The sequence below is a fragment of the Hyposmocoma kahamanoa genome, unplaced genomic scaffold (genome assembly GCF_003589595.1).
Source record: "Hyposmocoma kahamanoa isolate Upper Pololo Valley unplaced genomic scaffold, ASM358959v1 64, whole genome shotgun sequence".
Lineage (NCBI taxonomy): Eukaryota > Metazoa > Arthropoda > Insecta > Lepidoptera > Cosmopterigidae > Hyposmocoma > Hyposmocoma kahamanoa.
The window spans coordinates 20,031,546-20,044,711 of record NW_020653852.1 but is presented as its reverse complement, the minus strand read 5'-3'; the positions used below and the strand labels follow the sequence as shown (position 1 = coordinate 20,044,711).

At 35.0% G+C, this 13,166-nt stretch overlaps 1 protein-coding gene across 2 annotated transcripts in view; it reads right to left on the bottom strand.

The window, feature by feature from the left end:
• Positions 1-1,959: 1,959 nt before the first annotated feature.
• LOC113230985 (RNA polymerase II-associated protein 3-like) overlaps positions 1,960-13,166 on the bottom strand; it is a 55,819-nt gene continuing 44,612 nt past the window's right edge. For both annotated transcript variants that reach the window (XM_026465108.1, XM_026465106.1), the window contains exon 8: positions 1,960-2,195. In XM_026465108.1, the coding sequence (XP_026320893.1) occupies positions 1,986-2,195 (210 nt within the window). In that variant the 3' untranslated portion in view covers positions 1,960-1,985. The remainder of the gene's footprint in view (positions 2,196-13,166) is intronic.

The window sequence follows — 13,166 nt, the reverse complement described above, 5'->3', positions numbered from 1 at the left end:
AAATTGAGTTATTAATATATCTGGAATCAGCAAAACAAGATCTGCAACCCCCTGTAAGAGGTTTATTTTATATCTTATTTAGCATTGACTTACAATTATATGGACGTCGGGTCCGCGCTAAAAAGTGTCCGCACTTGTAAGGCGCTAAAATCGTATACAGAGCGCGACACTCCGCTTTAGTCTTCATTTGTTCTACTGACAGCGCGATACTGCGATGACATTACAATTTAAATTTCGAATAGGTTGACTTGGGACATTTTTTTCGTGGTTTTTGTATTAGACCCGTCGTCCATTTATTTGTAAGTCAATGTTATTTAGTTTCCGTTTTATTGCTAAGAGTCGATTCAACCTCAAATGGCTTTGGTTGATTCCGCATTTTTTTTTGAGTCTTTAATTTCATTCGTTGAGTCTTTAATCAATCACTTTGGAAAAAATATATTTTTTTAACTTTTACTTTTTTTTTACTTTTTAACTGCCTCTGTGGCCGAACGGTTACCATGCCGGACTGCCACGCAGAGGTCCCAGGTTCGATTCCCGGGCCGGGAGAAATGTTTGTATGGCGTACATTTATTTCTCTCGTGAGTTTGGGTGTAGTTTGTGGTTGTCTATGTGTGTGTCCATGGCACCCGCGACACAGGGTTTCCCTAGTGCGGGGCTATGTTGAGTGTGTGCGTTATTTATTTACGTTATTTATTATATATAGTAAAATAGAGGATGTACGCTGACTACTACACGGGATATTCATAGCATTGAAGTTTATTTGAAAAGAGCAATCAGTGGAGTTTCTTGCTAGTTTTTCTTAGTGATTTCATCTTAGTGAATGAATAGTAACTTAAAAAATGACGTCTTCAAACGTAAAAATTGTACCTATGAAATAAATGATTGTTTGACTTTGAATTTGACTTCCTATTTCGTTATAGAGCTCCAGGTTCCAACGGCTCTATGAGCGTTTACCCGCTACTCTCAGACTTGAACCGTCTGACGAAACATTTAGGCGCCGGCTGAAAGAGTTTTTCTTGAAAAATCCTATATACTCTATAAAAGAATTTATGGACTTTAAATTGTAACGAATTCAGTATTTTCTATTTTTATATTTTTATTCTAATTTTTACCGCATTAACATGCTCTTGTATAATTATCAACTTATGACGATCCTTGATGGAGAATGATATTTGATATGTAATATAATGACAACAATATTATATAATGAATTGTTAATTTTCTAATTATTGTGTGCTTTTCTTATAATTTTCCTTTTTGTCTGACGATCTCAATATAATTTCTTATACTTTGACATGTAGTGCAATGTATACTGTAATGTTATATTTGAGAAAGAAATGAATCTGAATTTGAATCTATTTCACGTTTCATTTCGTCGTCGATATAAAAATCAGAATTAAAACAAAAAGATAAACAAAAAAACAGTCTCACTGTCAGTCGTCAGCTGGCCAGCTATACAAATAATAATAATAATAAATCATTTATTTCGATCAACAGGGATCATATATTACAAAGATTTAATACAATTAAACTCAAAAATAAAAATAAATAATAACATAAATGAAAAATAAAATTACAATTAGAATACTATTTTAGATTTAGTTAATGGATGCACCCACCGATGCATCATATTACAATGGTTCATGTATTGACAATCAAAGCGTTCACCAAATGTTTTTAGGCTACTGTTTCGGTACGAGAGCAGGCGGTCGACGTCAAAAAAGGTCATAACAGTTATCAAACCGCGTTGTTTATGACAAGGAGGGCAGAAATGATCAATTTGAATTGATGAATGCCGACAGATTGAGTTTGAAGACAATCGACAGCCCCCATCAAGCTTACTACCGGTTGATACCAAATCCGAAACCAATTAAAGACTGAACTATAAGATTAAAGTCTGCAGTATGCGGGGCCCCTAAATGCAATTCTAAGTACAAAACTGAGGTTATATTATTGTTTTCTTCACGCAGGTAAAGGTGGATTAATTAATATGCATACTTACATTGTTTGTCATTACTATTCAAGAACATAGCTAAGGCAGAGAAACGTTTGACGCTGGCAAGTCCTCGAAGATATGCAGCCACTTTGCCTTCAAACTTATCTGTGTGTTCCGCCAATATTTGCAGAACTTCTGATAGTACTTCGCTTTCCAGAGCATTCTCGAATATGGATGGAATCTTGGCCGGGTCGATTATCTGGAAATAACAAATGGAAACCTGTTACGTATGTATACGCTTCTATAATAAGAAAATTCGCAAGGTAGGCACGATTGAATCATTGATTTAATCAAATGTGTTCAATTTTGTTTTCTTTTACAGAAATCAACCAAAAATCAGACAATTATATTTTAAAGACTAGGGTCTTTCACAGCTGAGAAATCAATATCATTATTATAATACTTAAACAAAAAAACTAGCTGCCGCGGTTAATTCTAGGGTCGGCAGACTAAAGCACATAAGTCAAAAAAATGCTTCATTTATTAAATTTTTATTGAATTGATATTCAATTATTTTTTGTGAAATTACTCCACTAGTTTGTTATAATTGTTAATACAAAGATCGAACACTCAGAAAAAATTCCTTCGATCCGGTCGGATTCGAACCGACGTCTTCTTGCTTACCGTGCCAGACGCTATACCAACTAAGCCACGGAACGAACCAACGGACCTCACGAATTCTTCTATGTGCTTGCGTCGTGTCTTTGTACTTGGTCTTTCAACGACTTTTTAGTCGTAGCGCCATCTATGAGAAATCTATTGCAGATTTATCACCCAGTTAGTACCTTTACAGCTACCAGTCCTGGCGAGAGATGTCTGCAAAAATGCTTCATTTGTTAATATATATTTTTTGCGTTGTTTTTAATGTCGGAAGTTAAATAACCTCTAAAATATAGTTCGAAATTTATGAAGTAACAAATGAATTTGACTTATGTGCTTTAGCTAGTAGATGTATTAATTTAAATGAATGATGTTGGTTTTTTACTTATGTGCTTTAGTCCGCTGACCCCAGAATTAACCTTTTACATTACTACGTTTTACGCAAAAATACGGTTAAACTGTATGATAAAATGAAAAAAAAAAATCGCGATTAATTAGATTTTTTCAAAAAGCATGATATTTTCCAACCCTGTTTACTAGGTTTAAAAATGGTTTAAAATTACAATGAAACAAAAAGTTTACACTAAATGTTATTTGCGCGGCTGTATTGCGTACTAAATGAGAAAAATCGTAGGCACTTTTAACTTCAGCAGTTTGTTTGGATCAATGATAAAAAAACAAATATTGTAAATGATACGAGTACAAGCATTTATTTACAAAAAGCGTTCTTCTCAAGGGAATTTGCCTTACAAATGGGTAGTAGATTAAAATTATTGTGAATATTTCAAGGGTAATTTGTTTACCTATGAAACAGACATTGAGTTTTGAGTTAATGCGCAGCACCTTATAGCGTAACAAAACGGGCGTTTCCTACATTTATTTTTAATTTTAGAGAAACTAAGCAATCAAGGTTAGTCATTGACACCTACAGTTGGTCTAAGGGCAGAAAACAGAGATGAAGGGAGAAAATGGGAGACTTCGCCCAAAGACGTAGAAGCAGTAGAGGTCCAAATGAAAGAGTTCTTCCAGGGAAGTACTGCCACCTTACCTATTTCTGCCGCCAAGCAGTTATGTCAGCATTACTATGTTACGGTTTTGAAGGGTTAAGGGCGCCAGAGAAATTACAGGCACATGGGAATTATCAATTTATGTCTTAGGGTGACGGGCGCAGCGGCACTGCCACTCAGATTTTTGCGTCAGCTCTGAGTGGCATTGCAACTGTAATGGACAGGCGTGTCGCTTACCACCAGGATCTTTGCAAATGGAAATATAAGAAATACATTAGCATCACAGTAAATAGAGAAACGTAGTTTCGCCCCAGGAACTAATAGAAACATGCATAATTATATAATAACGTATATATGTTTATGTAAGTTATATAAACGAGAAAACAGTAATGGGGGAGAAATTTATTACAACATAAGTTTGGGCAAAACAAGTCGAGCTAAACTATGCTTTACTTCCGAAAGCGTAAGGTCGAAATGGGTGATCAAATTCATGGGGCAGCCTTGAGGTGGCCTTGATTCGCCCCATGGTTTCATTCTGATTTCGTGTCATGGACGTAAGCGAGCGTAGGTCGGCTCTAGCGGGTGATGGCGCCCTTCAGAAGGTCGTTTACGTATAATACAGGGTGGGGTATTTCTCTACCTACATGGTAAACCGAGAGGTGTAATACAGTCTGGAACTATCCACAGCTGGCCGTGCTTTTTCCATTGATTTCAAGTAAGAGTTCTACGCATTGTGGTCACGCCATATGGCTAAGAGCGGAGACGGCGACATTTCTTAGCGATTCAAACGCGATGCAGTCGCTAAGCGTCTACCTTTACACACGCGCGCGATTTTCAGCAGCAATGCCAACGCTATGCGCGACTGCATCGATACAAACCGACGATTGCATCGCTACATCCCAAGTGTAGCGATGCAATCGCCCGTTCACAGTCCCCTCTCTGTCATCATGAAGAACATATTAAATAATTGTACAACGTTTTCCGTGAAGAATGAATGCGAGTCCACCTGTTTATAAATATTGCCTTCCATATCATGTTTTTTTGTTTTATTATTATAATTATTTTGTTTCTTTTTTATTATTATTATCTATTATAGACTCTCGCCTCTCCCATTGACGAATAACGAGAAAAGTATTCACAGTTCAAAGTTGTCAAAAAGGGTCCCGAGTTTCTCTTGTGATTTCATACATTACAGCAATATCAGCGTGAAAATTAACTCTATGCCACTTATGATAAAAACCATCTAAAGTCGTATAAAGACTGATCATTTTTTTTTATTAATAAATTTGTACCTACTTCAAAAACATTAATTACACTATTAAAGCTCAAAAGATTTGTCTAAGCTTTGCAACTCTTAACGAAATCTATCGCAAGAACAACATATCATAAGACAGGAAAAAATATACATTTATTACGGAATAACTTGATTTAAGCCGAGTTCTCTCGGATCGAGTCCTCTCGGAAGACACGTGGAGTGCGCTCGAATCATGCGCTTACACGCAACGTGTAGTCATCCGAATGACTCCGTCAGAGAGTACTCGTATAGTGAAAACCTGACTTTAACCTAACAAATAATTTTTGGCGCGCCAAAGCAACAGCGCTAGAAGCTCGTATGCAGTCTGCACGAATTTAATCCATGTGCTACTACCAAAGGAAGTGTATATGAGATAATGTACCATATAGGGTGCTCCTAATAAACATTTAATACAAATACATTTAATTTATTAACTAATAAATGAATTCATACAAAATTTAAAGTATTTTCATAAAATAACCTCTTAATTTACAATTATACTTATATCTATTTTCTTTTCTTTGATATTTATTTTTGATAATTATCCGATATATTATGTCCGATAATTACGTCTGTTGATTCATAGTTGTGCGAGTTCAATTTTTTACTAAAAATGACATAGAGATAAAACTAACTAAACACAAAGGAAAATCTTGGGGTAAAGGATTTGGTAGGTGACTTTTTGGAGATTGACTTTGACACGTTTGGATACGTCTCTGATATAAACACATGGCACATGCCATTGCTAGCGGTAGCATTTTTTTTTGGTCAAAATTAATTTTATAATTATCAAGGTATATTAGTCACGATAATTATTTCGAACCCTGATTTATCTTGACATACTCTACATGTATATTTTACTTTTTTTAATAGACTAATTTATTATTTAGTCGTGGCGTATTTAGCAGCCTAGAAACCAGTTAATCGGTCGCAGTAATTGTACGACCTACAATAGTAACCTGACTACAATATAATAGTATATATTATTCAAAAACTGTTAAAAGTGTTATATTTTCTTAAACCGTTATATGAGTGGTATTATAATTTGGATGAAATAAATTATTATTATTATTCTTTACAAAATTTTAATGTAAAAAACTGGTATATACTTAGTTAGATTTTTTTCTATTCTCCGTGACATTTTGACTTTTTTTTTGTAGAGTTGTAACGGCTTTGGCACAAAGCCATACAGCCAGATAACAAACTGATAACTACTACATGCTTTCAGTTCTCACTGAAATAGAATCAGTCAAAAGCTAAACAACATTTCATTTACATTTGGTCTTTAGGTACACACTTTTATCGTTTTTCTGTTTTTTTTTTTTTAATTAGCTGGGTCAGTTAATGTAGTGAATCTATTAAGACAACACTATTTTTATAGGCAATCCACTAAAAGTTTACCATCTCGCTAATTAAAAATACCCCAACTAAGTAGCACCCTTTGTAAACTTTGTAGAACGAAAGGAATATAGTAGGTTCGAAGTCTGACGATGTCATCGTAGCATACTTCCCAGTCGTCTGGTACGTCAGTGAGCCTTTGCCGTTGTGTGACGCAGCGCGTATTTGTGGGGAAATAATTTTCGTTACAAATACCAGTATACGATGAACTCTGTTTTAGTTATGAGTACGTTTATTCTGAAGACCTTTTTGGAAATAACGTTATTATACAAAGTGGTTTTCATTAATTGATTCTTTTTTATTCGTACCAATACAAAAGTCTTGGTTGTGAATTGCGTGATATTGTTTTGTGTGTTGTTTTAAATCTTTAAAGTGTTCACTTTTATAGATATGGTAAAAGTACAGTACAAATAAAGAGATAGATCTAAAGAGAGAGTTGAAGTCGAAAGAGAGGAATATAAAATATACAGGTTAAATCTTCTTCTCCGCTTATACAGTTAAAAAACAAATCTTAATTTCCTAAAAGTGAAATTAAATTGTTTTTATTTTTCGGATGTAAATCGCGTACTTATATTTATTTTTTCAAACAACCCAACGTTGCAACCGTGACAACGTGGGACCTGGAAGGGTCAACAAATTTACGCGATTTAAATCCCAAAAAAAATTGTGTCATTTCCAATGAGTAACAATCGCGAACCTAAGCGAAACCTAAGATCTCGATTGCTAAGAGAGCTTAAAAATTGTAAATTGTACGTTTTTCAATGTCATTACTCATGACAAATTATTACTAATAGTCTGGTAAAAATAACATTAGACGAGGCCCGTGCTGAACTGTGGAACTAATATGGATTGATACGGTATACTTGTTATAGACATAAATACATGTTTCACCACACTTGCGAAGAACAAAACACAATGGAATGTTAAACAACATACATAGACATATTAAGTTCTATTTGTAAATGAGTTTAAATAAGGTGGAGGTTCTCAATTCGACTGTTTTTGTGTGTGCGTGCGTGCGTGCGTGCGTGCGTGCGCGCGTGCGTGCGTGCGTGCGAGTGTGCGTGCGTGCGTGCTTGCTTGCGTGCGTGCGTGTGTGGGTGCGTGCGTGCATGCGTTAGCGCGTGCGTGCGTGCGCGTGAGTGTATCTCAATATTGGTTCTATTTCAATGTGAAGATAATATTCCACCACTAAGGATGGCATACTTGGGGATGAATACTTTTTCACGCACTTTCCGGTAAGCGATTTCAATAAAATTTGGCAAATAGATGTAATTCCACGAATTTTGCGGTCGGTTTTTTTTAATAAAAAAAGTTATTCGAATATCGCCTTTAGTCAACGGAAAAAGACCCGTCAATGAGCAGCTTGGTGTGCTGCCGTCTATACTATGGCTATTCCAATATTAGGATATTATATTAATCACTTTAAAACTGGATCCATAAGCAATTCCCTGTGCTATAATTACCTGAGTAACGATATTATCTGTTTCTAACTAGAACGCCCGGACTAATTTGGGAAAGTTTATTTACTAAACTTGTAGTACGGAGAATCGAAATCGGAACCTAGATCTACAATAAATAAAAAAAAATAAAAATAAATATAATATATTTCGGGCGACAATGACCCATATCAAAATAAATTACATTGAAATTGAATTAATAATCAATACCTACACTTAAGAACTAAAATAATACAATCAGAATCAAAAAGACATAAAAGGGTTATAAAAATTAAATAAGTTAAAACGAAATTAAACAATCTGAAATAAAATTAAATAAAAGCCAAAATTCTAATAAAATTACAAGTACATAGTTTATTGAGCTTGAGATATTTAGGGCTTTCAAGGTCTCCGTGTATTATATGGATATTTAAGAGGGAGCAGAGAAAAAATTCCTAATCTTCGATTTGATTTTAGAGGGGTATCCACTTTAAAGTTAAAAATAAAATATTGTATGATCGTGTGTAGTTACACACGATATATTCAAGCATAGACACTAATCAGAAACATAAAACAACAAAGTTTCCTCGATAGATAGAAATCACGAAATGACCTCTAATTTTCACATTTTTTCGATTCATCCTCGAAATGCTACAGGTTATTAGGACAAAAATTAGATAATTAATTATATTTATGCATGATCGAAAACTGTCACTACGGATATTTTTTTAATCCCTTTAGTTTTAGAGTTATTCCGCTAAAACGAATTTGGTACTTTTAATGCGCAAAATTCAACATCTCCTGTCGCATGTCACGCGAACTTCAGGCATATATTTGTTTCACAAATTTGGGCGGAGCCAACGCCAAAACTTTTTTGGCATGAACCCTCTTAACGTTTTGTACTAACGTGAAAACGTAGTCAGTGAAAGCATAGACTTCTCGCCCTTTTCCTATCCAGCCTTATTTAGCCTTCAACTTGCTACGATCCCGACACACGTTTCGCCAGTAACGTCAGCATTACTGCGTTCCGGTTTTGAAGGGTAAGAATGCTGGTGAAATTACAGGCACATGGGCCTTTTCAACTTATGTCTCAGGGTGACGGTGAAGTTGCAATGCACCTGACAAATGATCTTTGCAATTTAAAGCTCTGAGTGGCACTGCAACTATTATGGACATCCGTGTAGCTTACCATCAGTCGCACGACTTGTCTGTCCCGTCACTTGATAAGTACTTTTTTTTTTAAACCCAGTTGTGTGTAGATCAGTGTCATTGGCAGGATTTTGTACGTTTGGTATTCTGATAAAAGTCAAGAGCAGTGGCTTCTCAGCGGCTAGCCATTGAGCTGCAGCTGCAATTTTTTGGTATTCTATTCTTCAATGGTGATGGCACACCGATGATGTAGTATACCTATTAAGTAACTGTTTGACATGGAATTGTTAATTAAACGAGACAAAAAATAAGATATGCATAGTTATTTCTAGAGATGAAACGAATAGTGATTTGGCTGGATACCGGATATCCGGCGAGCACCTAGGCCGGATAGCCGGATATCCGGCCGCCGGATAACTGCCCACTGGCGTAAACATGTCGTGATCGGTTTACAGCGCGCATCAACGTGATTGATTGATTAGTGAATGGTTGCACTTTCACATTGACGATTTGATTTGTTGTGGTCACTTAGTTTTTATAAAAACGATTAATTTATCGATAATACAAACAAATACATAACAGGAAAATGTGAGCAGTGAAAAAAAAAACACAAAGTTGGATCTATTTATGAAAATAAATATCACCAACTTTTACCACTTAATGCAGAACAAAACTGGTCTGATTAATTGTTAATTTTATTTATTGTTATATATTTTTACATTTTAATTTTTCGTTTGTTTGCCTAATGTAATATAACGCTATTGCAATATTGTTATAACTCAAAATATGTGAAATTCAAGATTATACTATTATTGCTGAATGCAAAATTTGATTCTCTACAGGTGAATAAAACCGTCGTTAGAATATTGTATGAAACAATTACAAAATATCTACTTAAGTCATACTGAGACAAACATTTTGTTAGCTGGTTCTGGACAAAACAGTCCTTACTCAAAAATATGAAATTATTGTTTCAATTTAATTTTTAAATATATTTGGCAAGTAGGAAATGGTTTAGATGTCTGTAATAAACTTCAACATATACATAAATTTTAATAATCTTTCACCGGAAACGAGGAATTAGTTTTTTATCGATTCTGAAAAAATACACTTTTTGATAGGAAATGAAACTATTTTTCCGGATTTAAATCGCGTATATTTGTTTTTTCAAACAAACCGACGTTTCGGGCCCTTTACAGGTCCCATGGTCACGGTTGACCGTGAAATCCGGAAAAATAGTTTCATTTCCTATATGTAACAATCGCGAAAACCTAAGAACTCGATATACACTTTTTGAGTTAATTCACTATTGCATTGACAGTGCGATATTTGAAAATGAAACTATTGTTCTCGAATCTAAATAAAACGTCTATTCATAGGCCCCATGGTCAAGGTTAAGTGATGACCATGAGACGTGTAAAGCGTTCAAAATTTTGGTTAGTTAGACAAAAAAAAACGAAACACGCGATTTAATATAATAACTCGTTATGTAATTTATACCGTCTCATCTAAATGTTAATGTGGTTATATATTATTGACCTATGGCGGTATTTATAGATATTACAATTACGCATGTGGTGTGGTGTAGTTCCCTTGAACGTGGGATTGTTTATTTTCGGTACTTGTACGTATGAATTGTACACTGACAGTCATAGGGATTTTTGAGGCCCCAAAAAGCTCATCATGGCGACTATCGATTTAATATTACGCTCATTTGGTGCAACATTGATATAATTGTAATTTTGGCAATAAGTATATTAACATATCTCTTCGGGGATAGTGTAAATCAGCGAATGTAGTATTGGTAAAAAGCGCGAATCTGCACTAAACCAAATATCACAGGAGAGTGATTTAACGTTATTACTTTATTTCAATTACTATGACTTCAAATTTAGCAGAGTAAGCATTAATTTATGTTGTCTACGGACTAAATTAACGAAATGGAGACTCATAATGAAATGTTAGTTACGCGTAATTGCACTAAAAAAAGTGTTCAAGTTGGAAGAAAAATCGTCAGTAATTTTAATTAAATATATTATAGATATTTTTCCCACGTCATAATATTTAAAATAAAATTAAAAATCGAAGGAATATTTCCTGAGCGTTCGATCTTTGTGTAGTAATTTCACAAAAAATAATTGAATATCAATTCAATAAAAAAAAATTTAATACAGCGAATAGCGACATCTCTCACCAGGACTGGTAGCTGTAAAGGTACTAACTGGGTGATAAATCTTTCATAGATTTCTCAGAGATGGCGCTACGGCTAAAAAGTCGTTGAAAAACCAAAGATACGACGCAAGCACATAGAAAAATTCGTGAGGTCCGCTGGTTCGTTCCGTGGCTTAGTTGGTATAGCGTCTGGCACGGTATGCTAGAAGACGTCGATTCGAATCCGGCCGGATCGAAGGAATTTTTTCTGAGTGTTCGATTTTTGTATTAATAATTATAAAATTTAAAAATCAAATCACATCCATTATTTTGTAAAAATATACATAATTTAATGAAGAAAGAAGATATTCATAATATTAACCTTAGAACTAAGTCCAAACTCATGGTACCATGATTTCGTTTAACCTAGGTAAACGACTCTTTTATGGGGAACTGTATACTTTTTTACAATAAAATTTCCGGAACATATATTAAGATTATCATTTCTTAAATTTAAAAACTACACTAAAAATATTTTGATTGAAAAGTCATATTACAAAATTGAAGACTACGTGTTAGATAAAGATGTATGGAAAGACGACAAGGCTCCAGATTCAAAGTGTATTCCATAGCATTTAAGTTTATTTGAAAATAGCAATCCCTAGAGTTTCTTGCTCGTTCTTCTCAGGGAAGTCAGCGTAGTGAACGAGCAGTAGCTTAAATGTGACGTTTTCAAGTGTAAATTTATTTTACCTACGGAATAAATAATCTTTGACTTTGACTTTAAGCAGTGGGACGTATAAAAAGGTTGTTGATGATGATAATACATTTTATTGCCGTATTCTTCCATAATGTAATGTGCAAGTTTTGATATTTTGCGTGAAACACAAATCGAGTCAGTTAGACATTGACAAAGTAAAGAGCGGTAAGTCGCTCCGGGAATCGGAAAGTCAGTCAGTTATCGATCTAAGTGTAATTTTTATCAATAAATCGGGTGTTGGGATATTTTTTTTTTTAAGAAAGAGTAATTCGAATGGGTGCCTCAGAGGACGAACAAGTCGTGCGCCTAATATTAAGCTACACACCTGTCCCTAATAGTTACAGTGCCACTCAGAGCTTTAAATCGCAAATATCTGAGTGACATTTGAGAGAGAGACATTTCACCAGCACCCTTACCCTTCAAAGCCGGAACACAGTAATGTGACCATTACTGCTTGGCGGCAGAAATAGGCAAGGTGGCAGTACTTCCCTGGACGAACTCTTTCATATGGAGGCTCTACTGCTACTAAACTACCGCTATTATTCAAATGTTGATCATGAGCTAAATTTATTTTTTTTAACTTTGATATATATGCTTGTCAATAGATGGTTCACCGACTTCAAAAAAGGAGGTGGTTTTCAATTCGACAGTATTTTTTTTGTATGTATGTTACGCGATAACTCCGGCCGGCATTTGTGAACCGATTTTGATAATTCTTTTTTTGTTGGAAAGAGGGTATCTCAGTAGTGTTCCCATTTAAATTTGAAGGACATATTCCACCTTTACGGGTGGCAAACTAGGAGATCAATCTAGTTTTGCGCACTTTCTGGTAACCGATTTCAGTAAAACTTAGCAAATAGATGTGTGGGCTACAAAACATTAAATTACATAAATACTAAATAAAAAAATATAAATATATATAAACTAGTACATGAGCTATATATAACTAAACGCATACATACGCACAATACATAAAAATACTATTACCATATATATTTTAACTGCCTCCGTGGCCGAACGGTTTCCATGCCGGACTGCCACGCAGAGGTCCCAGGTTCGATTCCCGGGCCGGGAGAAATGTTTGTATAGCTTACATTTATTTCTCTCGTGAGTTTGGGTGTAATTTGTGGTTGTCTATGTGTGTGTCCATGGCACCCGCGACACAGGGTTTCCCTAGTGCGGGGCTATGTTGAGTGTGTGCGTTATTTATTTATTTATTTATTTATATAGAATATTTCATTTTTATTGACGTGTCAACTTGTCGTGTCGTACGTTCCCGGAAATAGTGCAATGGAACGGCGCACACAAAAACCGGTCACTTTTGTTTATCGCGGCCGCGGCTCCTGCGCGCCACCTCCAGTCGATACAGTAG